General features: G+C 37.9%; 2 protein-coding genes across 30 annotated transcripts in view; one reads left to right on the top strand and one right to left on the bottom strand.

The window, feature by feature from the left end:
* The window catches only part of MARCHF7 (membrane associated ring-CH-type finger 7), a 52504-nt gene extending 31347 nt beyond the window's left edge, over positions 1-21157 (bottom strand). Inside the window, exons 1-2 of one of the 7 annotated variants that reach the window (XR_004925405.2) lie at positions 20998-21157; positions 3328-3492 (exon numbers count right to left, since the gene is read on the bottom strand). Coding sequence is in view for 3 of the 7 variants with exons in the window: in XM_036118529.2 (XP_035974422.2) it covers positions 3328-3492; positions 20675-20680 (171 nt within the window). In the remaining 4 variants the exon portion in view is untranslated. Of the gene's footprint in view, positions 1-3327; positions 3493-20674; positions 20875-20997 lie in introns of those variants that run through there. The other 6 variants (XR_013447154.1, XR_004925408.2, XR_013447153.1 and 3 more) reach the window with 6 other exon arrangements.
* Positions 21158-21159: 2 nt separating this feature from the next.
* Positions 21160-24997, top strand: part of BAZ2B (bromodomain adjacent to zinc finger domain 2B) — a 381813-nt gene continuing 377975 nt past the window's right edge. For 16 of the 23 annotated variants that reach the window (XM_078070869.1, XM_078070868.1, XM_078070866.1 and 13 more), the window contains exons 1-2: positions 21216-21353; positions 22810-22994. The gene's annotated coding sequence lies outside the window, so the exon portion shown is untranslated. The other 7 variants (XM_078070858.1, XM_078070860.1, XM_078070862.1 and 4 more) reach the window with 4 other exon arrangements.

Genomic DNA, 24997 nt, shown 5'->3' with positions numbered 1-24997 from the left:
AAAGTGTAGCAGGATTAGCAGTTCTTAAATTGAGTTATAGAAATATATGTGGAACTCACATAAACAATTACATATTCACACAATGCTCCCAAATTTTTACTTTTAACAATATGAATTAAAGGAATTAAATTTTCTTTAAAAAAAATATTTAAAATTCTACTTACTGTTAACAAAGAGGTAAGATGATCCTAGTTCTCAACCATTCAAATTGTAACAAAAACTTCAAGATGAAGCAACAGAAATATCAGCAAGACTAGTAACAGAGGCAGCCCAGCTTACAAATGGCTGAGAACCAAAAGATCTTCAGAAAATCAATTGTTCGGAACTTAGAATCTATATTTTCCCAAAGAAACAATGCTATCTGTAAATCTTAGATTCTTAAACTCAGGTACACTATATACTAGTCATGTGACTGAGGGAAACAACTTCTTTTCAGATTTCAGATCCTTACCTATAAAATGACACAAGTATTATCCTATTTAAAATTAAAAGCAGGGGCGCCTGGGTGGCTCAGTCGTTAAACATCTGCCTTCGGCTCAGGTCATGATCCCAGGGTCCCGGGACTGAGCCCCCATCAGGCTCCCCGCTCCGTGGAAAGCCTGCTTCTCCCTCTCCCACTCCCCCTGCTTGTGTTCCCTCTCTCGCTGTGTATCTCTGTCAAATAAGTAAATAAAAATCTTAAAAAAAAAAAGCTGTATTTAAAAAAATAAAATTAAAAAATTAAAAGCAAAAAATGTTCTACAAAATGTTAAGCAATATATAAATATAAGGTATTTCCCTATTATTTAATCCTTAACATAACAAATTGATCTATCATGCCTAGTCCTGACCTCCTTTCTGAAGCTTCAGCTTTACTAAGTGTCTGAGACAAGGGGAGTGTTATGTTGCAAGCAGTTCCCTCTGACATTTAAAGGTCTCATTCATTTAATATACATTTTGTTAAGTAGTATTAAGAATATTATATAAAACTAAATACATAATATGTAATATAAATATTCTGACAACATATTACACTATACCTTAAATGTATCTATTTAAGCCAATATAAAGCCAGGAAATAATGATAACAGTAGCAATCACAATCATCATCATCATAAACAGAAACATCTGAACCCTTACTAAGTTCCAGACACAGTTGTTTTAAATGCTTTAATGTATTATTTCTTTCAATTAATCTTAATAACAACCACGTGAAAAGCTAGTTACCACCATTTTACGTAAGAAACACAGATATAAAATAATTTTTGCAAGAACACAGAAGTCTCAGTTTCTAAATCAAAACTAAAGAGCAAAGCAGGCTAGGAGTAACTGATTTAAGATTGGAAATGTTCCTATAATCCATTAAAAAAAATTGGATGCCATTTAAAGCAATTGAAAAACATTAAGAAAAACTCCAACCCTGATTTATCTTATTAAGAATCAATAAAAGACATAAGTGGTTTTTTATGCTTGCATTTGTTTAACCTCCACAATGAAAACTAAGACTTTTAAAGTAATCTAGGACGTTAAGAAAAAGAATAGTCTTGAAGATACTTATCTTTTCAAGTGAATGTCAATAAATTTTCTAAATACAGCTAAGACTTTTAGCAGCTAATATAATTAACTATAAGAATTATAATAAAAACAAATGTAGCAGCTAACATTTATATAGTGTTCATCATGTGGCAGGCACTATTCTCATTCAGTGTAATAATTCATCTAACACTAACAACCTGATTGACTGATACGGAAAATAAGAAAGAAAGATGTAATAAAGAAACTTGCCCACGTTCACACAGCTAGTAAGTAGTGGAACGGGACTCCAATCCAGGCAACAGAGTCTGGTTTCAGAGTCTGTTCCTCACTAATAAGCTATATGAAAAATCAGAGAAAGATCTGTAGACAAATTTTTTATGAAGACAATATAGGGGAAAAAAATCAATCTGTGCTCTTATTAAGTCATAATCATTTAATCCAGAACTTTTCTATAGGATGCAAATATGTGATTCTGTACCTCTGGTATGTGTTCTTTTGTCTAGCAACAGAATAAAAAAATACATTATCAATCAGCATTTAAAATGAGACTCAGTAAATAGTTCATAGAAAGTGAGGAAGTTGGGCGCCTGGGTGGCTCAGTTGTTAAGTGTCTGCCTTCGGCTCAGGTCATGATATCAGGGTCCTGGGATCGAGCCCCACATCGGGCTCCCTGCTCAGCAGGAAGCCTGCTTCTCCCTCTCCCACACCCCCTGCTTGTGTTCCTGCTCTCGCCATCTCTTTCTCTGTCAAATAAATAAAATCTTTAAAAAAAAAAGCGAGGAAGTATGTAATATATGCATTTTAGAGAATATTTTTACTTTATTCTTTCTCTGAATATTTTATAAAATGCTTATTACTGTGTAAAAATATTTTAAAATGACACTTTTTCATGTAATATATCACGATATATACATTTATAAATACTTAAATGGAAATTTTCACTAAAAGATTCTCTTAGATTCAAGTTACCTAACATCAGACTTGTGCACATGATTTAATTAGCTGTTCAGCCAATAATGCAATAACCTGAAATTTGAAAGATGAACAATATGAATTGCATTAAACCTAGAAATCATGCCTTCTGAGATTTATACTGTTTTTTACTAAAACTACTATGTTTATAACACTAATAAGCCATTTCAAAACCGTAAGTGCTATCAATCCAAAGGAAAATTAATTACGTAAGAGTAGCTTATGTAGATCATGAATCTGCAAACTCATTATTACTAAGCATGAAAATAAAGTCCCAAAATTTGTCTAAAAGATTGTTAGTAATACATCTTCACAAAAGACAGTCTGTCAATTTAATAATCACCCATCACTAAAAGCAAAATACTTAGAAGCCATACTAAAGAAAAACTTAACAATCATTACTCTACCACTGCTTTGTGTACATGCAGAGAAAAGTGAGATCAATCGGTATAATGTTAAGAAAGGATGCAGTTTTTGATCCTTTGACCAAGTCATCCGCACTGACTAATTTAGTCAAATTTATACTTAAGTTGATACTTATGTTTTTTAAGTAAATAGGTTTCCAAGTCTTTGAAATACAGTATAATGATTTTACATAAGACCACAAAGCCTTCCTCATAATTTTGAAGTCCACAAAGATTGAAAACATTGAGTTTTTGCTACTTGGTGTGAATAATCATTCATTTTCCTGCAGATATTATTAGTGTGTTTTATTACAGGATGCCTCAGATCCATCTGAGCTTATTAACTACACTCACTACTTTTCTAAAATCTAAAAACCATGTGGTCCCAAGGATTTTGAAAGAAACTGTGTACATACATTCCAAATTAGGATGTTACCTGATATTCAGAATCCAGTCTAAATGAAGACTCTCTTGAGTGATAGGTATCATTTAAACTATTTCCTCTGCTTCCAGACATCATCCTAGCACTTAAAGAGCTGGGGGGTTGAACAGAAATTCTTCTTGGAATCCTTGAAGGTTTAGACTCCATTCTTGAGGTTTCCTGTGAAATGCAAATGTTGATTAATTGCCTTTGGGAAAACATGCAAACCTTCAATTCTTAATCCTCCTTAATCATCAGCTCAAATCAAGAATTAACCATGCAAATTAACTATATCCAACATTGTGAATTATGAGACTATCAACACCCCTCTTCTCTAAGGCAGAAGTCTAAAGTCCATCAAAGGCTTCCTACTGCCGATAGAATGAAGCAAACTGATAAAAGAGGGATGAGGAACTGAGGTTGTTTCCAAAGCCTGGGCTTTTTTCCTTACTCAATTTTGTCTCTATGGAATCCAATACAAATTTGTTCTTGGCTGTCTTGCTATTCTTATCTATTAGTAGTGTTTAACACTCAAACCATGAGCATTAGCTATACTGTACTATTTGCACCCCCCTTATCACAATATTCCCTCACAGGACTTTGTATGTACCTGGAAACTCTATACATTCCCCATTCAATTCCTTGTCATGGTATGAAATCAACCATTTTTCTTTGTGTGCTTCTACTCTGTATATACTTTTAAGACACACTACCTTATGCTATAATTTGTTTTCCTATCTCCCTTTCTCAAAAGTGAGAATAATTTCTAACTTTTCTTTACTAAACATTCCTCAACCTACACCAAGAGTCACAATAGCTATGTGTGATCTTTTAATTATACAGGTATCTCCCACTTTTCAAAAGTCCACATTATGCCACATCACTTTTATGAAAGACCTATATACAGTCCCTGCTTTCGCTAACCAAAAGAAATCCAAAGACAATTTTTTGGTTTTATAAAAAGGCAACGAAAAGTGAAAAAACAGCATTCAGCATTTGTTTTGCAGCATTATAGACGCAGTGTGTACCCTGAGTAGCAAGTGACAACACCAACCTCCTTCCCCGGGAACTACACTTGTCATCTCAGCATCAAGCCACCATAACTTTAAACTCTGTCTACAAGCTTCTGTGCTTTATCTCGATGTATACTGTGTATCCATTAGCAAGATGTGGTGTACGATAACAGAAAAGTCTGAGAGAGGTTATTTTTTGGGTCTGGCAACACTCAAAAGCTTTCCCATATAAACTAATGGTAATTGCTTCTTCACGTTTCACCATTCCAACTTACAAAAGGATTCACAGAAATGCTCTACGTTTGGACAGAGGTGGACACCTGTGTTATGTATATGAATGGAATGATATAATATGTATTCTTTTATGTCTGGTTTTATTTGCTCAACACTGTATTTGTGAGATTCATTTATATTGTAGCATGCAGCTGTAGTTAGTTCACTCTAATTAGTTTATATAGTATTTCATTGTATCAATACACATAAATTTGTCCATTGTATTGCAGATGGACACTGAACTGTTTCCAATTTTAGGCTATTACAAATAGTGCTGCTATAAAGACATTACTTTTATAAATCAAAAAAACTTGAAATCACAATAATCTCTTCAACTTCTCCCTACCCACTTTCAAGGTCAAAACTTCCCTTCTTGTTCTGGTAGTGGATTGACATTAAACCAATTACAAACAGATGCACTTCACTTATCTGATATGCCACTTGGGTAAGGTATATTTGCTTTATTAAAACACTCAAATTTAGGGGCATCTGGGTGGCTCAGTCATTTAGGCGTCTGACTTGATTTCAGCTCAGGTCATGGTCTCAGGATTGTGAGATGGAGCCCTGCTTCAGGCCCTGCACTGGGCATGGAGCCTACTTGAGATTTTCTATCTCTCTCCCTCTCCCTCTGTCCCCTCCCACCCCACCCTCCACCCCTGCCCCCCCAAAAAGGAAAAGGAAAAGATAAAAAAAAAAAAATTCAAATTTAAACATTTAAGGTAAAAATACCTAATCTATTTTTGGCATGTAACCTCATTAACTTGCCAACTTCGGATCAATCACCACTTTCTACCTTAAGTTACTACAAAAGAATTTCCTTTGTTGATAATATTTACTTTAAAAACATGGTATCAGGCAATAACAGAAAAGAGAATGAAGAGAGGAAAAAACACCAAAACATATGGTCTATATTGCAGCAGAGGATATACAACAAACATGAAAAAGATGTAACACAAACTCATTCTCAATTAAAATTATTCCACTAAAAATATCCAACTAATGACAAACCACAGTAAAAGTCACAGAGATATGATTAAATAAAAGAAAGCTTATCAAAAAAGGTTGGTTTTGAACTTCCAGTTAAAACATGAGATTATCCTTATGCATCTATTTTGCCCCTCCTTCCAAAACCCTGATAAGACGACAAATGAGGGGCGCCTGGGTGGCTCAGTCCTTAAGCGTCTGCCTTCGGCTCACCCTATATCAGCTCCCTGCTACGTGGGAAGCCTGCTTCTCCCTCTCCCGCTCCCCCTGCTTGTGTTCCCTCTCTCGCTGAGTATCTCTGTCAAATAAATAAATAAAATCTTTAAAAAAAAAAAAAAAGACAACAGTAAATGAATTCAAAGGGGCCACAGAAGGCAAGAGATTTCAATGTGTATTTGGAAAATCCAAAGGAGGAGTAAAGGCACAATAATTAAGCAGAGAAGATAAAACTACACCCTAGGCCCTTAGAAAGAGGTAGAGGGGCGCCTGGGTGGCTCAGTCGTTAAGCGTCTGCCTTCGGCTCAGGTCATGATCCCAGGGTCCTGGGATCGAGCCCCGCATCGGGCTCCCTGCTCCGCGGGAAGCCTGCTTCTCCCTCCCCCACTCCCCCTGCTTGTGTTCCCTCTCTCGCTGTGTCTCTCTCTGTCAAATAAATAAATAAAATCTTTAAAAAAAAAAAAAAAAAAAAAGAAAGAGGTAGAAACTAGAAGCCTTAGCACATGAAAAAGAACCATGACCTGAAGGTACAAGATACCATAAAAGAGAAGATGCGTGGCTTAAAATCAAATCTGTAGTTGAAGCAGTAAAACCCCAAATTCTTCCCCTAGCTTCATTCTTACAAAAGTATTTATTCTCTCAAGAATAAGGATTTCAGAGGCAATCCATCCCACCCAAGTATACAATCAAATCTGCAGGGGTAAGTGTAAAAAATAAAACCTATATGCTCAATGCTGAGACCTGAGAACTTTTTCCCAGTCCTATTTCTACAATGTTGCCATAAAATTAAGGGATTTTACTCTTGGATCACCAAACAAAACACCAGAGATAAGATTTCTGATACTGACATTTGGACTGCTCCCAATTACCAAGCTAGTTTGCCACATGAACATCCTACCCCACAGCAAAGTCCACTAATCATCAAGAGTTTTCTAATCAGTTTTTTTAGTGTTTCCTTCAAACAGATAAACATTAAGGATTACTAAGTATCCAATGAAACCCTCTGATATGAAAGACCAGGATAACCCCCCCCCCAAAAAAAGGAACTTAATTTGGGGAAAATAGCTAACTACTACTCTCAAAGAGATCAAAAGACATCCATTCATAAAATAACAGGGAAACTGGAGTATAATAAAGAATTTGTGGACATTCAAAATGGGATACACTTTTTAAAAACTGTGATACAATGAAATGAATAATTCAACATAATTATGGGGAATAAATTGAGGAAACCTCTCAGAAATAGAAACTACAACTTTAAAATAGAATTAACCAAGGGAATTATCATCTTACTTTAGCCATGATTAATAAAGAGAGAAGAAAATGGAAAGAAAACTACCAAAGAAATAAAAGAACCTTTCTAGAACTGAAGGATACAAATCTCCACATTGAAAGGGCTTTAGAGTACCCAGCAGGATCAAAGAAAAAAAGACCAACACTAAGCACAATTTATCATATTGAAATTTTAGAACACCAAAAATGAAGAGAAGATCCTGTACTGGCTTCTTAATTACAACCTTAAAAAATCTTAACACAATGAAGCAATGCCTGTAGTACTGAGAAAAATGCTTACACTTGAATTCCAATCTAGCAATTAAATGTGAGGTGGAGAATAGGGACCTGTTTTCAGACATGCAAGATCTTTTAAAAAGATCAAAAAACAAGACAAATATCAAAGGAAGATAAATGAAGAGTATGTCCAATGAAAATGAGAGTGTAAAGAATGAAAGAAACAGACATGGAACCCAGGAAACTGTTAAGAAAGGAAAGTTTAGACACAGAACCCAAGAAATAGTTCCAAAGGTATGTAGGAAGCATAGGATCCAGACCAGAGCAGGATTGCAGATAATGGAAGCAAAGTTCAGAGGGGAGGAGGTGGGGCATATGGAAATTATTTTGGCATATATGGCACAGACCATGATACAACTGGGTAAGAAAAATTGCTAAGTACAAAGAACAAACGGCAATTAAATTTTCTCCGTTATCAGTTATTGTTCAAGAAAGGGGGTGTTTCGGGGTGCCTGGGTGGCTCAGTCCTTAAGCCTCTGCCTTCAGCTCAGGTCATGATCCCAGGGTCCTGGGATTGAGCCCTGCATTGGGCTCCCTGCTCAGCGGGAAGCCTGCTTCGCTTCTCCCTCTCCTACTCCCCCTGCTTGTGTTCCCTCTCTCGCTGTGTATCTGTCAAATAAATAAATAAAATCTTAAAAAAAAAAAAGGGGGGAGGAGTGTTTGGGTGAAACTTGGGTGAATATTAATTAGTTATAATAATGTAAACATAAGCTATTGAATCAACAATTTTGCTACAAACATGTATGGGATGGAGGTGACTGGGGAAGTGAAGACAAGGGTGAATAAGGAAAATACATAGGAAAAATCACTGAAGAGTATAAACATTCTTCAGGAATGTGAAGGTAGGGGCGCCTGGGTGGCTCAGTCGTTAAGCATCTGCCTTTCGCTCAGGTCATGATCCCAGGGTCCTGGGATCGAGCCCCGTATCAGGCTCCCTGCTCAGCGGGAAGCCTGCTTCTCCCTCTCCCACTCCCACTCCCCCTGCTTGTGTTCCCTCTCTCGCTGTGTCTCTCTCTGTCAAAAAAATAAAATCTTAAAAAAAAAAAAAAAAGTGAAGGTAAATCCCAGAACAGCTAAAAAGTTGAAGGTAACTGCCTTTGGAAAGAGATTGGAAATGAAGGGTGGGGCAAAGTACTCCTCTTTTCCTTTTTAAAATAGGATGACCATATTTCCTGGTTTGTCTAGAATCTCCAGAAAAGTCGTAATTCCTGCTCATTATCCCAGGACAATTATTAATAGTCCTTGGGTTGTCTCTTAAAAGTGGCCTGGTTTGGATGATAAAGCATACAGTTGCCTAACATAAATCTTTTCTACCTTCTAGCTTTTTTCTTTTAAGATTTATTTATTTTAGAGAAAGAGAGCGAGCAAGCAGGGGCAGAGGGAGAGAGAATCCCAAAGCAGACTCCCCATTGAGCAAAGCGAGACGCAGGGCTCTATACCAGGACCCTGAGATCATCACCTGAGCCAAAATCAAGAGTCAGTCGCCTAAACTACAAGCCATCCAGGCGCCCCTATCTTCAGCTTTTATAAACCATTTACACTACATCCATATAAAATTTTATCAAAAATAATTATGAATTGGACATTCAAAGAAGGTATATACATTAGTAACAAGAATATCAATGGTTAAATACTGACATGCAAAAACCCATAAATGATTTAACAAGTAGCAGGTTCATCATTTTATTAAGATGGCTATAAAAATACTAAACAAAGGACTATAAAAAAAATACTGAACAAGGGACTGTATTTGTGATGAGGATATTAACAGAAAAACAAAATGTTTTTTTAAGAGATATAGGCCTACACATGGTTCTATAACAACAATTATGCTTCTTAATCATACCTTATAGTTTACTTTGTATTTATACTCAATTCTTACTTGCAGACTTACTTGCAAAATGAAACTAACCTAGTAGGAAATCTGCTCAAAACAAATCTCTTGGGAGAAGGCAAAGAGGCAGAGTCCTCTGAGATATAGAATTTATACTCTATGAAACTATTTTTGGCAACTCCTCTACATAAATTGATTGAATTCTGACAATGTAGGTGTTAACCAGAAAACTTACATAATTTGGTTGCATAAGTTGTAGGTCAAAAGCACAGAAAAATGTAGAAAAAAAATAAAATGTGCAGTCCTTGAAAGACTGCTCCCAGACCACTTACAGAGTACTATGGAGGCATCTTTTCAAGCCTAGATATTTAGTGTGTGCTAGGCACATTAATACTGAACAGGACGATGAGATGAGGACGTTGAATGTAAGCACTGAGATAGTGACTATGAACATGTAGTTAGGTAGAGAACAAAGCACACAATAAGTGCTGTAACAGAAAAGTATAAGCAAGAACAAACTATCAGAAAAAGGTATTTGAAGCTCAATACTTTTAACCAAGACTTAGAGTACAGCACAAAAAAGTTCCTAAGTACAATCTTTCCTCAATGGTCAGTATAATAGTCTCTCAGTTTTTCTAACACGGTACATCTTTAAATCTAAATTTCTTTAGATTTGATTCCTGAGTTAGACAGCTGTTTGGTAATTAGATGAACATTACCACCAAGGGCTGGCTTCACAGGTATATGACATATGCAGAAGTACAAGATGCTGCACTTGACTGAAAGCTCTGCTCCTGACATCTTGAAATTCTTGGTAATTTCATCCTTGAACTTGTGTTTTCTTTTGGGGATGTTGGGGGAAAAGGGAGAGGGAGAGAGAGAATCTTAAGCAGCCTCCATGCTCAGTGCATGAGCCCAAATCATGAGCCGAAATCAAGAGTTGGACGCTTAACCAACTGAGCCACACAGGTGCCCCTAAACCTGTGTTTTGTAAGTCAGATGGGACAGTGGAGCATGAGCTTGAGCAGAAGGGATATGTGACTATTTGCCATGCCTTCCCACTCAAGTTGTACACAGCATTCATGATTGTTATGAAATTTCCACAGCACACTTAATTTGTACTCTCTTTAAGCCTCATGCAAGTCCTAGGCATCACGGGTCCACCTGAATTATCTGTTCATGTTTCTTATCAACGTATCTGAATAAGCTGAGGCACTGCCAGCTCCAAGGGGCTGATTTTCCATTCTCCAGACTTGGTTTGAATGCAGAAAAAAGAAAATGAGCGACAAAAATCTTTTGATCAGTATTTGAGACTTTTAGTGAACTTTTCAGCGTTGGAAATGAGGTCACTTGGGTGAAGATTCTCTGGAGCAGATATTTAACTGCTAGTTTACCTAACTGGTTGTGATTTCACCCTGTTCAGTATACCCTCCTCACTTTTGAGGCATTTTAATAATGACGGACATAAGCAACAGGAATGGAAAATAGATACATTCATACCAACTCTACAATTTATGTAGTCTGTTCATCTCATAAACCTGTGACTTGTTAGCTACTAGGAAAATTGGCTCTTTTTTCCCCCTAAAGGTAATTTCATTCTGCTGGGCTTCCTAAGAAACTCTGAAGAGCTCTTCAAACTAAGTTCATGTTTTCCAGTTACCTGCTGAACATTATAAAGGATCTTTAGACAAAAAAAAAAAAAGTGTAACAGCACAATTCAAATCTATTCTGTGGAAATAATCTTGCTTTAAACCTTCTCTCAGTTCAGATAAAAAGCCTAAAGAAATTCTGTATCATCACCTGACATGTAAAATTCTGTAATTCTGTGCCTGATATTATCTGCAAATTATCAAGAACTCATAATCACATGTTAAATGCAACTGAGAAACTATCTCACAACTCACACTGGAATACAAACAAATTAAAATTGAATTTTACAATGTTTTCAGCAAGACTTTACTTGGATTACCAGGGCCACTCTGGGTAAACCAACAAAGTCAGTCAGTCTCTAATACCATGCTTGGCTCTATCTAAAGTGAACTCACATTTTCATCTTTTGTATTTCATTCTACTAGTAATGGTGACATTTCCAATCAAATTTTTTTTTTCTAGTACCTTACTAGAAAGGAAGTCTAAATTCTTTGGCCCAGCATCCGAAACTCTAACCTACTGTTTCCGCCTAATTTCCAACTGCCACCAAAAAAACCAAACCAAACCAAACAAACAAAAAACCCCCTAAAAGTTACTGAGTACTTTTGGGGCGCCTGGGTGGCTCAGTTGTTAAGCATCTGCCTTCGGCTCAGGTCATGATCCCACGGTCCTGGGATCAAGCCCCGCATCGGGCTTCCTGCTCGGTGAGAAGCCTGCTTCTCCCTCTCCCACTCCCCCTGTTTGTGTTCCTGCTGTCGCTATCTGTCTCTGTCAAATAAATAAGTAAAATCTTTTTTTTTTAAATTTTTTTTTAAGATTTTATTTATTTGTGAGAGAGACAATGAGAGACAGAGAGCATGTGAGGGAGGAGGGTCAGAGGGAGAAGCAGACTCCCTGCTGAGCAGGGAGCCCGATGTGGGACTCGATCCCGGGACTCCAGGATCATGACCTGAGTCGAAGGCAGTCGCTTAACCAACTGAGCCACCCAGGCGCCCTAGGTAAAATCTTAAAAAAAAAAAAAAAAAAAGTTACTGAGTACTTTCAATATACCAGGTAGGGTGCTAAATTCCAGAAATATAATAATAAAACCTATTTCCTGAAACTCATATTTCAGGCACAGAGGGCGTGGAATAAAAATAAGTAAGTACAAAAATAACTGTGATACAAGTATAATAGCAGAGATATACAAAACGCTATAGAAGAGAATCTGAAGTTCTTGATAGCAGATTACTCAAAGCAATCCTTCCTCAAAACAATGGAAAATGTTAGATTAAAATATAAAAAGCATCCTCTTAAAAGCAATGGAGGCTTGACAAGACAATAAGGATATGTAATGAAGAGAATTTAATGAAGTGAAAATGGGATTCCAAAGAGATACGAAAACACAAAAGCCACTTCTGCCCCGGGAGCATTTGCAATTTCTAGAAAGTTTAAATTTTCATTTTACCAGTCCTGTGGAGGAAATCAAAGCCCAGGACATGCATAAGGCATGGTTATGTGGATACTGATTTTACTAGTCTCCCAACTTGTCTCTGCTTGAATATTTTCAAGCAAAATAAAACAAATAAAATTGTGCTTAAATATTCCCTCACTGCTTAATGCATAGAAAAATATAAGAGAGCATCACTCTAATTCCTAACATAATAAGAATGAGCCAGATAATCTATTAAATCACTTTTCTCAAGTGCACCAGAGCTGAGGCTACGAGTTGAACAACAAAGAATGGTAAGCCCCTCCACAAGAAGAAATAAAACAAAGGTGGCCACAAAAAGGCTGATAAGAAACAGCCGGAATTTATCAAATTCTTAAATATCTAAAAATAAACATCTGCTAGTGTGAGACAGTTTAGAAACTCTGGGAGCCTCGACACAAGGTGAGTCTTTTCCAAAAGCCTCCATTGAGAGCTCATAAGAATGAGGACAAACAGGAGAGCTAAAAGTCTCATTCTCTATAGTTATGACCACGCAGAGCCTGCCTATGCTTAAGAGAGAACCTGAAGAAGGTCATCCATGCTCCAGATCCTGCAGGAGTACAAGGTGGGATTGGTTGTGGCTAGGAAAAGGGGTATAAAACCCACTTCCAGCACAGATTCTACACCAATACAAGGCAAAGGTCTGTGGCCACTTGCAGGGCTATGAAACCTGCTTGTCCAAGATCTCCCATCAATACAAGGCAGAGATCAGTTGCTTTGGGGGTGCAGGAGGGTTGGGGGGCATGGCAGGGGTCTGCATGCACTCTGGACTCTAGGAGGCAGGGAGAAGAACAGAAATTTTGAGACAGCCCACCTCTGAGGACCAGGCACAGAGAGCCTGCCTGACTAGAGAAAGATATACAGAACTAAGAACACCCCCTTTTACCATGAGCTTTGCTTCAAATAAGAAACAAAGGCAGCCTACTGCTGAGAGAGTTACAACAGCCTGAAAGAGAGAGAGAGACCTCTTTATGATACAGATGAGCAGGGCCTGCAGGAAGTTGAGGATAGTGAAAGAATACTAAAAGAAATCCTCCAGTATCCCAGGCCTCACACCAAGCACTATGTAATAGCAGTATACTACTGAAAAACTCTGAAGGTAAATAAAGTGATGATAAAGTTCAAGCCTGGCTCAACTACAGACTAAACCAACTCAACCCATCACACTAACAGTCTGACAGAAGTAGAGTACGTCCATATCCAGGCTTAAATATTATTTATCTCAATTTCCACTTTTTTTTTTAACTTACATTGTTTGGCATTTAACCAAAAATTACAAGACACACAAAAATATAAGGAAAAAAAATTAACCCACTGCCAAGAAGTAAGAGTCAGCAGAACCAGATGAATATGGCCCCAATGTTAGCAAAGTGGAAAACTGGTGCATTTAACAATAAAGTAAGCAAAACTAAAGAACTAGGGAAAAAGGCTAAAAGAAAATTATCCAGAATGAAGCATGGAAAAACAGATGATGATAAATATAGAAGGGAGGGTTTAAGAGACACCGAAAGAGGAGTAAGGAAATCTACTGTACACTTAGTTGGATTTACACAAGGAAAGGACCAGGGCAGAGAAAAACATTGAAGAGATATTGGGTGAAATTTTTTCAAAACTGACAAAAGGATCAGAGTCAGGAAGCACAACAGGAATAATTACCAAAGAGAATTAGCAATTACACCAATTTCTAGATCAGACACTCACACCACACTGAAAACTGTATTTAAAAACAACAAAAACCTGAAAATGCCATGGGAGCACTGACTGGGAATAGCCAAAAGTTCCAGATGAGAAAGACTTCAGAGGAGGTAACATCTGAGTTGACCTTTGCAGAATAAACATAGAAAAAGAGAAATAAGGCATAAAAATGCTAAAACATGTTGAAGAACTGGAAAACAGAAAATAATTTGAGTGTCAGAGTGAAATTGAAGGTATGGAAGGGGAGAAAGGAACACAAGTCTCTGAAGGGAATGACTACATAAAATCAGACCCATATTATAAAGGCAATCTTGTGTCCTTTGCTCAGGAGTTTGTACTTTAACGAGGCAATGGTTTTGAAGTTTTTTACCACCAGTAATTTGTATATTATTTTTCTCCCTAGTACCCCAGAAATTATATTCCTGAGAAACAGAGCTTTCAAAGATGAAACATTTATCTAGTTTTGCCTAACTTTATAATAGATTCGTATACATCTTCCTGCATTTCTTACAATACTGAAAGTTAGTAATTAATTTTACTACCTTTGTGGAATAATAGGGAACAATCAAATGCTACAGGCTATAGGCTCAGAAACTACTAAAGATTTTGAAATACCAACAGCTAAAAACAAACAAAAAAATCCCCTGAGTTTGTCCCCAACTAAGGACAAGTTATTAAGAAGAAACATACTGGCTCCAAGGCAAATTAATGAGGGTCCAAAAGTAAATAGATAGAAAGCAGATTTGGGATGCCTGGGTGGCTCAAGTGTCTGCCTTCGGCTCAGGTCATGATTCCAGGGTCCCAGAATCGAGTTCAGCATTGGGCTCCCTGCTCAGTGGCGAGCCTGCTTCTCCCTCTGCCTCTCCCCCCTGCTCCTGCTCTCTCTCTCTCTCTCAAATAAATAAATAAAAGCTTAAAAAAAAAAAAAGCAAGCAGATTCAATAGGTCGAAAAAGAATTCTTTGGGGGTGGGGGGGAATTATTCAGGATACTGATGAAAACCAAATCTTTTTTCTTTTTTGGCAGGGAGTTCGCAGAGTAGAAAACAAAAAAAGCACTGGATGAGTTTTAAAGAAATGAATAGTGTGAAGTACACAGAGGAGGACTAGAAGCATGGTGGAAACAGTTTTGAAAACACAGAGGATAGCAAGCTGAGGTGGTAACATATTTTCAATCACTTACACTGATCCATTTACTTCTCCCCATACACATATGCTACCTCCATGCCTTCTGATTTCACTGTACTTTCTATATGGTCAGCCTAAGTGCTCCCTCTCCACTGGTTATGCCTAATGAGTAGAATCTGGGGCACAATGAAAAAGTGAACTGAAAAGCTTCTGGCAGTATCAGAAAACTTTCAAGACCAAAGAAGTTTTACCTATTCCCTACTTAACAATAAAGCTTTCTTTGAGCACTACCACAAATTGTTTACCAAGTATGACTTGGATTTCTGATTACCAAATTTAGAAAGCTTATTAATTCCTAAGATCAGAAAAATGACAGCATAACGTTAAAAAGTTTTTTGCGGATTCTGCTTATAAAGGGATCTCTCAAATAACATGTATCCTTTCCCATCACTCTCTAGACCACTCTGTTCCATTACTTACAGTAACAGTGTTATTCAGGATCTGTCAAGAATCACACAGTAGTCATAAACCAAATAACTAGACTAACAAAAAAGGCCTCAGGCCCATCTACACTAACAAACAGTATGACCCACACCTAAGACTTTCCCTTTATTTAATTAATTTAATTAATAAAGATAGAAATAAATATGAAACTGAGGCCAGGCAAGATAAATTAAGCATTGCCCAATTTTTGGCACAGCAGCCAATTTCTAACCATTTGCAGAAATGACAGTTAAGAACGCAAGCTATGAGATCGGTCCTTTACTTGGTGTGACTCTAGGCTTAATTTCTCCAATATTTATTTGCCTACAAAATGGGGATAATAGTACCAACTTCCAAGGTATATTTTGAACTTTGCTGGCACATACTACGTACTCAGCAAATACTCGCTACTATTAAGCAATGCTATCACTATTAAAAAGTTTCATACAGCTTAGTAGACATTCTCTTGGCTTTTTCATTACTTGAAATTTATCTTTTTGTGCCTGGGTGGCTCAGTCAGTTGAGCATTCGACTCTTGATTTCAGCTTGGGTCATGATCTCAGGGTCCTGGAACTGAACCCCACATTCGGCTCTGCACTAAGCACGAAGTCTGCTTGTCCCTCTCCCTCTGCTCCCCCCCCCACCCTGCCCCTGCTCTCTCTCCCTCCCTAAAATAAATAAAATCTTTTAAAAAAATTATCTTTAGCACATAATAAAAAGACTTTTTAAAGTCATTCAGATTTATTACAGGAGGATAATTGCTATCTAAAAAAATACCTTGCCTATATAAGTATATGCATAAATATTGGGAAAAATAAGCATTATTAACATTTTATTGTTATCTCTGGTTGGGTTCTGTTTTCTGCTTTATATTCAGTTTTCCAAAATTTCTTTAATGTACTTGGTCTTCCTTTTATAATTAAGGGAAACAGTTATTTGCAAATGAAAAGACATGTTTTTTAATAACTTCTAATAAAATCTATAAAGAACTTCTAATTCCCTAAATTGAAATACTACTGGTCTACCCTCTTTTAGTATCTACATACCACAAAAGAAATAAGTACTAAGCAAAAATGTACTATTCTAGTAAATATTAAGTAGAAGATAAGGTTAAAACCTCTCACAGAATGTTTCAAATACCTGAGTATGCCTTAAAAAATTTACTATAAAAAATTTCAAACATACGCTAGAGACAGTAGTAAACCTCCATGTACCAATCAAGTCTCCAACAATTATCAACACCTGACTTACCTTATAGTCTGTTTTACCATCCTCTATTTTAAAGAAAATCCCAATCATGACATCTTTAAAAGTGCCTGTACTTAAACTATTCTAAGCAACTTGTGGTAAATTATAGAACATGGCTCCAAATCCCTCCCATCCAAGTACGCATACCTCTTTATATTGTGATGTTGCTGGAGGTAAAATCTGATTTTCCCCACCCCTTGAATATGGGTTAGTCTTGTGACATTTACTTTGACTAAGTGAATGCAGTGTTAAGTGACATTATATGATCTGCAAAGCTGTAAAAGTCTTACAACTTCCACTTTCACTCTCTTGGAATGCTGTCTTGGGACCCCCATGTCATTAGGCCACATGAAGCAAAGCCTAAATATCAACCAATACCAACTATCAGACATGTGAGTAATGCCATCTTGGACCTTCCAGTCTGAGAAATCCCACAGCTGAATGCTGGTGCATGAGTGAACCCTGGCAAAACCAAAAGAACTGCTTAACAGGTACACAGAACTGTAATAGTAAACAGCAGTTTTAATCCACTAGGTTCTGAGGTGGTCTCCTACGCAGCAATAAAGTTTCATAACTCATCCTAATTTTAATTTTGCTACAATTATTATTATGTACCCAGTTTCTATGAAAAATCTGATTCTATTTCAGGGTCTAATTTAGAATTTGTCTTAAACATCTAGTGGAGTTGCAGTTAGTGAATTATCAAGAGCACAATATTACTATACAATAAATTCATGGCACGAAGGCCAGAGTTATCACACAAAATACCTATGTACTTTAATAGCCACTAGTCTTCCGGACGTGCAAACATAATTCCATTATTTACCTCTATTTCTTTTCTTTAAAAAACCTGCTTCTGAGGGAAAAAAATATATATTTTAAATGGGAAATGCTAGTGTTTTATTGATCCCAGTGAACCTGGAGATATGCAAGCTGTGCATGGTCACAACAGAAAGTCTTCTAAATAACTGCCTCTGGGTTTTTAGATGACAGCCATTTAAGATACAAAGATATACCCATGCCTTAAATAATAATTAGAAAAATGTCTAACATCTTCAAGAGAAAATATGACTATTAAGTCTACACTACTTTAAAAGATAATACGTTCTTCTCTGAAGTATATTTAATCTGTAAATGTCAAGTTTCAATCTTCATTCAGAGTGGACACCATTTTAGGGTTTTTTTCCTGAAAGGTGAGAAACACATTACAATGGAGTGCAATGATCCTAGTAAAAGGTAAGAACCTAGCTTTAAGGTTCAAAATTTGCCCTCTTCTAAAGCTGTTGACAAAACTGGGTGTAGAGCAGTAGGTGATTTCAAAACCAGATTTTCAACTTATGTAGTTTAACTGGTAGAGCCACTGAGAAATATATTTGAGAGCAAGAAAAACCAGTTTTGACCACATGAGTTCAGACCAGGATAGAAAAGTTAAGATCACTGAAAATTAAACCCCAGCCAACTCTCAAATTAGAATTTTATACCCACCCTTGGGTTCATCTTACTATTAGCAACTGTATTAAAGATAGAGTTTCTATAAAATAATGATTTGTGAGAAGATAAATTATTTCATTACAACAGAATTTTGCTTTACTGATTTCAAAGAGCTCTTACAAGGAATTCAAAATCTTACTCATTTTACATTGTAATCCTACTGTGATCAGTTGTTAATCCTGTTACATTTAAGAGTTAAAAGGGTCATTAGTTCAGTTTAATTTGTTGGTTAAAAATAAGGTTTGATGCAAGCATTTCACTCTGCATTCCACTTATACATTTCCCATTGTTCTTTATTACTGGCACTTAATTATCTGCAGTAACAGAAGGATGCTGTCAGTAAAAATAATCTAAAAATCATTTTTACTGGGCTTAGGGACACAATAGCTCTCCATTCCCAACAGCACAGAGCACTTTCTAAAACAGTAGGTCTTTCATGTCACCTTCCACTCAATTTTTTGCAGCTATGGGAACAAATTGTCCATTCCTAAAACAAAATACGATACCATGACTCTGCATTTTCCTTATCAAACTGCTAGTCATCTTCACATCTCAGTTCAAGCAATACTTCCTGTAAAAAATTTCCCCAAAGATTAAACACCCCTCCTTTGTGCTCCCACAGTACTACTATGTTCTTACACCAAGGTAACAGCAGTAGTTTATACCTTAGTCTCATGACTAAACTGTGAGTTGTGGAAGGCGGATGCTGTGTCAAGCTCATTCTTGTAATGTGAAGCCCTGGTCTAGTAGCCAGAATACAACGAATAACAAATTATCAAAAATGTTAGGCATAATTTGATAATTTTGCACTATTATTTTCCTAAAATAGTAAAACATGGGCAACTCTTGAACATATGCGAGATGAAGAGTTGTATGAAATGGATATGGAACTCATTAAAAATTGGCTGTATGAGTGCCATGGATGACGTCTCAGTTGATTATCTGACATCTTCATGTAGAACATATGTGCATGTCTATATAAGGGAATCTTTGTGCTTTATCTTGGAAAATAAGCTCTCTTGCCAGGGTAACAAAGAATAATCACCTGTATTTAAGTAAGTAGAAATTTTTAATCATTCTTATTCAAGACATCTGACCCTGCATGCAACTTTGGAAAAAAGACAAGACTATGCATACCCACATGCTTACATCTGTGGCATAATTTAGAGAGCAAAGAAAAAGTTGTAAAAAGTTCTTATCTAAAAACATTTGTAGTATGGAACTTACATAAATACATTATCGGAGGGAAGGGGATATTACAGGCAGAATAAAATTTTAAGGTTATTCTGACCAGAATATAAACAACTGGACTTCAGGTATCAATTCCAATTGTTTATATCCATTAAAAATTCACTCCCAGAGTATTACATCCCCTAGGTGTTGACTACTACCAGCTACCTCATCTAATTTAATCCTCACCTCAACTCAAGGAAAACTGCTATGTGTCCAAGGAAATCTGAAAAGGTTAAATAATTATGGCAAAATTAAGACTCAAACCCAGATCTTCTCACTCTAAATGCCTCATACACCACAACTGTTTCACAAGAGGCTGTAGAGCTGTAAATGAAATACTGACCCCCGTTCCTGAAACAAAATGTTTATCTCATGAAAAAAATCTAGTTACACCATGTGTTTGCCTTGTTAACAAAAGTACACCGTTTGGTTTTTAAATCAAAAATTCATTTTTAACCTTACCTTAGCTCTAGATAGAAAGGAGAGAAGGGAGTACGGGGAGGTTTAAAATAATTCTTACAAAAAGAACTAAAAAGTCCTACAAAATTAAAAAAATATCTTACTAAATTCAATTTCACTTTGGCACTTTTACTCTCAGTAGTGCCAAACGACACTAGTCGTGACGAATCCATTTCCAGGACAGATTTTCCCCATTTATTACTATCTACATGTGTACGTAGAAAAAAAATATTAACTGTAGTATTTTATGGTGCTTCTTCGTACATGTTCATCTTCACTACGCAGTTCCATCAAGATGAGGGAATATTCTACAACTGGAGCCTTCCATTATTTTCACTTCTTATGCCAACAGGTTTTATATATATATATCATCAACTATTTCAATTTGAAGAACATACAATTTCCCACGATACAAAACAACTCCCGAAGTATCACGATATTCAAGAAATGGAGCGATCAATGAGCAAATCTTCACCGCAATTAAAGGGCTGGCAAAGACCCTTCAAATGGATACCGGGTTGGCGGAGTCCCAACCCTCCCCGCCTTCTACACGGCGCTCACTAAATACTTCACTCGTGACACTCCCGGTCCGTAGGGCTCCAGAGGATCCTCCTTACCCCCATCCAAGAGGAGGCCGCCAAAGGCCAAAGTAGGACCCAAGCCCCTCGCCCTCGCCGACCACACGTCCATAAGGAAGACGTACAATCTGCCTGTCTACCCGTCACAAACTCCACCACCAGACGAAAGAACACCGGCGGAGGCCTGCGCCCGGCCGCCTTTCGTAACCGCGGTGCGGATTACGCTCCTCCGCCCCAACTAAAGACGAGGGAAGCAGCCTCGGCGTCCCCAGGCCTGCACTTCGTTTTCTCCCCTCCCCCACGCGGCCTTGATTAGAACCAACTCCCCGAGAGGGAGAAGCCCGAGCGCCGCAGCTTATTACCCCTGCTCCCGAGCTGGCACTGAACAAGGCGCGTCCTGCTCGTAGCGACCACACCACCGCCTTCCTCCTCCGAGTTCTAGGCCCCTAACTGAGGCAGAGCAGTCCGCAGAGAAGCACAATGGCGCCCGCCCCTCTCCCAGATCCGGCGCAGAACCAGCCGCCACCGTTAAAAGCCCCTCCCTTCTTCTCCTCCCCCCACTTCACGGACTCCCCCCCCCCCCGACTTCTCGCGAGAGGGGCGGTCCTGCGGGGACCCGAGAGCTGCGGGCGGGCTCGACGTACCCTACCGCGGGGTGGTGCTCTGACTGCGGCAACCGTTGACGGGCTGCCCCCGGGGAGGCAGCAAGGCGCCACCGGTAAGCAGCTGCGGCTGGTCGGCTGGCGGGCCGGCGGCTGGGCCAGCGAGGGTGCGGACGCCGGGAGCGGCGCGCTAGAGGCCTGGCCTTACTTGGCCGCCCTCGCCTGCCTGGCGAGAGGCTCTGATCCAGCCCTACCGCTCTCCGGCGCCTGAGTCCCCGCCATAGGCTCTTGCCCCCTCCCGTAAGCCTGCAGGACCCACTGCTTGAAATACTGCCCAGCTATTTTTTTTCTTTTTCCTTTTTCTTTTTTTTTTTGGCCCTTGGTAAGTGGCGCAGCGAATGTTTATTGACTTGAATCAAGCACTGCCTCTTCCGACCTCCCCTCCTCCCGCTCCCTGCCCACCCTGTTTGTGGTCTGCGAGCCCCCCCTTTCAGGGCAGGAGCCGGTTCCTCCGGGACCGTTCCTTCTTGGTGGTCGTTCAGTCTTGGTGGTGTATACTTTTACAGTTATGTCTTTTAAAATCGTGATACAGATCTTTGATAGTGTAGCTACATATTTGGCAGTAAAAATTCACTTGGGAAGAAAATTGTGAGGTAAATGGTCTGGTGAAAATTAGGCGAAACTTTCAAAAACCTGTAGATGTGGTAAACTTAATATGTAAATGATTAGTAAAAAATAAAAGGGAGTAAGTTAGAGAAGAAAGCCACAATTTATGTGGATTTAGATATTACGTGGATTCAGGTGATAATGTGCGTATTTTGAATAATTTATCAAACATAAAAATTCTTTACCGGTAAAGATAAGTTTTTGAAACTTGTAGGCTTACTCACGGCACCTGATTTTTAAAGTGACTTATTTTATTAGGTTTGAAGCAATGCATTGGATTCAAATAATTCCAATTAATGAAGTATGAGATTTATATGTATTTTTTTGTCATTTCATCTGAAGGGAATACACTATCACTTATCCCATTTCACTCTGGGAGATTAACAGATTGTCTATGCTTCACTATTATAAATAAATTGTAAAATATTATAAATTTTAAAGATTTAAAGTTTATTATTATTTAAAGTTGTCAGGTAAATGCCAGTCTATGTTTTTAGGATGTGAGTTAAAGAGCACCTGGTATGGGATACAGTGAACACATTACTTCAGAGGAAATTAATTTGCCCTTTTTAAGGAACACATTTTTTTCTCAGCCTGTTTGAATATACCTCTAGCATTGTGGCTATTGATATACACACCTGAAGCACCAGATTGCATGAGTATAAATCCTAGTTCTGCCTCTTATCTTACTACCTTTTTTGTTTTGAGCAATTCCTTAACCTTGCTAAAACCTGTTTCTGTAAAACGGGGTTAATAACAATACCTGTATCCTATAGGATTGCTGAAAGGATTAAATGAGATAATGCATCAGTTCCTGGAACATCGTAAGCATTCCATAACTTACCTATTGTATTCCATGTCTAAACCACTGCTAATACTGTGTTTCTGGGGCTTAATATTTTATAGGTCCCTTAAACATCTTCTCAAGTATTTTCTACGCTAAGAGGAATGACTGCACCATTTTCCTGAGCTATGGCAGTCAGACCCGGTAGCACTAACTTCTCTACAGAACCCCCAAACCCTGCAAGACTGGTTCAGATTTTGGCAGATTATGGCTTCATCCCCACCCAGAACTGATGATATCAGCAGAGGTGAGTGTGGCACCAATTTTCTATGCTAAACATACCTTCCAGACTCTAATTTCTTAGTGATGCTAGTAATTGGGTAAAGATCGCTGATAACTATGTTTTTATTCCTTGAGAATGGTTAGTTATTGTCTTTTTAAAATACCTTCTCTGATTTGAGTTTCCATGTAACTATCACTATCAACAAATAATCATTGAGATTTTCCTATGTTAAAGACAATTTGGTAGGAATTGTGGATACAGATGGGTTACAATGGTGACTATGTTTTCTGAACTAAAAATCAGTACAAAATGATTTGACAGGCAAAATTTTTGAATTCAGAACTGTTTGACCAATTTAGATTCCATAATTTTCTTTTTTGCACAAAATTCCCCTAATTGACCTTCCTTTGCTAAACTTTTTGTCCTTATGACCAACTCGGACACACCTTTTTATATCTAAATATCTTGGTTCATCACTTGCCCACACCACTCCTAGTAGTTTCCATTTCTGAACTTGGCTTCTTCTCTACATTAGGCTCTTATTTACTATTATTAATTTCCCCCTTCTACTTTATAAATTTGTCATTTGGTCATGGTCATAACAGCCCTTTCCTCTTGTGGTTAAACATTTCTTCAACTATCTGATAGCTTAGAGATCTCTTTCAGATATTGAATTTAAAGGTTCCAATTTTTCTTACTTTTTTGTCATTCTACAACCTAACCTAAGATGCTTCTCTATGTAAGGGCAAGCTTATAGATACTCTTCACTTTGAATAAACCATGTGATCTTGAAAAAGTATGGTCATGTTTGCTTTTTATAAATCAAATTATTTTTAAATGTAGGTTATTTCTTAAGCTTTTGAGTAACAGGAGGTAATACCGGGGATGAGAAAAGAGTGGTTATAGGGAGGTCCCTGAGTTGAAAAGAAAGGATGCCAATTTCTTCTTAAATGGGAATCTTATTAATCCCTGGAGAAGGAAACCATATGCCATCAACCAATTTGGGGATCTGCTATTTCAGGTTATGGGTAATTCTATTTTTTTAAGATTTTATTTATTTGGGAGAGGGAGAGCGCGAACACACATGGGGGGTGGGGAGGGAGAGAGTTCCGAGCAGATTCCACGCTGAGCAGAGCCTGACACAGGCCTTGATCTCACAACCCTGAGATCATGACCTGAGCTGAAACCAAGAGTTGGATGCTTAACTGACTGAGCCACTCAGTGCCCAAGGTATAGATAATTTTAAATATGTAATATTATTTAATAATAGATTGAGGACTCATCCTTTTTTTTTTTTTTTAAAGATTTTATTTATTTGGGGTGCCTGGGTGGCTCAGTCATTAAGCGTCTGCTTTCGGCTCAGGTCATGATCCCAGGGTCCTGGGATCGAGCCCCACATCGGGCTCCCTGTTCAGCGGGAGGCCTACTTCTCCCTCTCCCACTGCCCCTGCTTGTGTTCCCTCTCTCGCTGTCTCTCTCTCTGTCAAGTAAATAAATAAAATCTTTAAAAAAATATATATTTTTTTAATTTATTTATTTGAGACAGAGTATAAGCGGGGAGGAGGGTCAGAGGGAAAGGGAGAAGCAGACTCCCTGCTGAGCAGGGAGCCCCAAGGGGGGCTCAACTCAGGACCCCGAGATCATGACCTGAGCTGAAGGCAGACACTTAACCAACTGAGCCACCCAGGCGCCCCTAGGACTCTTCCTTCTTACTTAAAGATCCTGTGCTTTAAATCTTTGATGTAAAGAATTCCTTTCATTCCAAAAATGATAAACCCCTGATTTAGTGATTTTGTGAATTTTAATTTTTCCCTTAATTGAAGGGAATTTTAAAAATTTGAGTTTAATCAAAAGGTACCACATTTAATAAATAAACATCCAAGACACTGTTGATTTCTGCTGCAATAATTTTCAATCCCCAAAGCTAATAGATGAAACAATATAAAAACAAGTAAAGAGAATACCATTTTAAAACCCTCACTGAAAAAAAGGGGGAAAAAAACCCACCTCTCTGAGAAACCCTTTCT

This window comes from Halichoerus grypus, chromosome 4, assembly GCF_964656455.1.
Source record: "Halichoerus grypus chromosome 4, mHalGry1.hap1.1, whole genome shotgun sequence".
Lineage (NCBI taxonomy): Eukaryota > Metazoa > Chordata > Mammalia > Carnivora > Phocidae > Halichoerus > Halichoerus grypus.
This window is presented reverse-complemented; position numbering and strand designations above follow the sequence as displayed.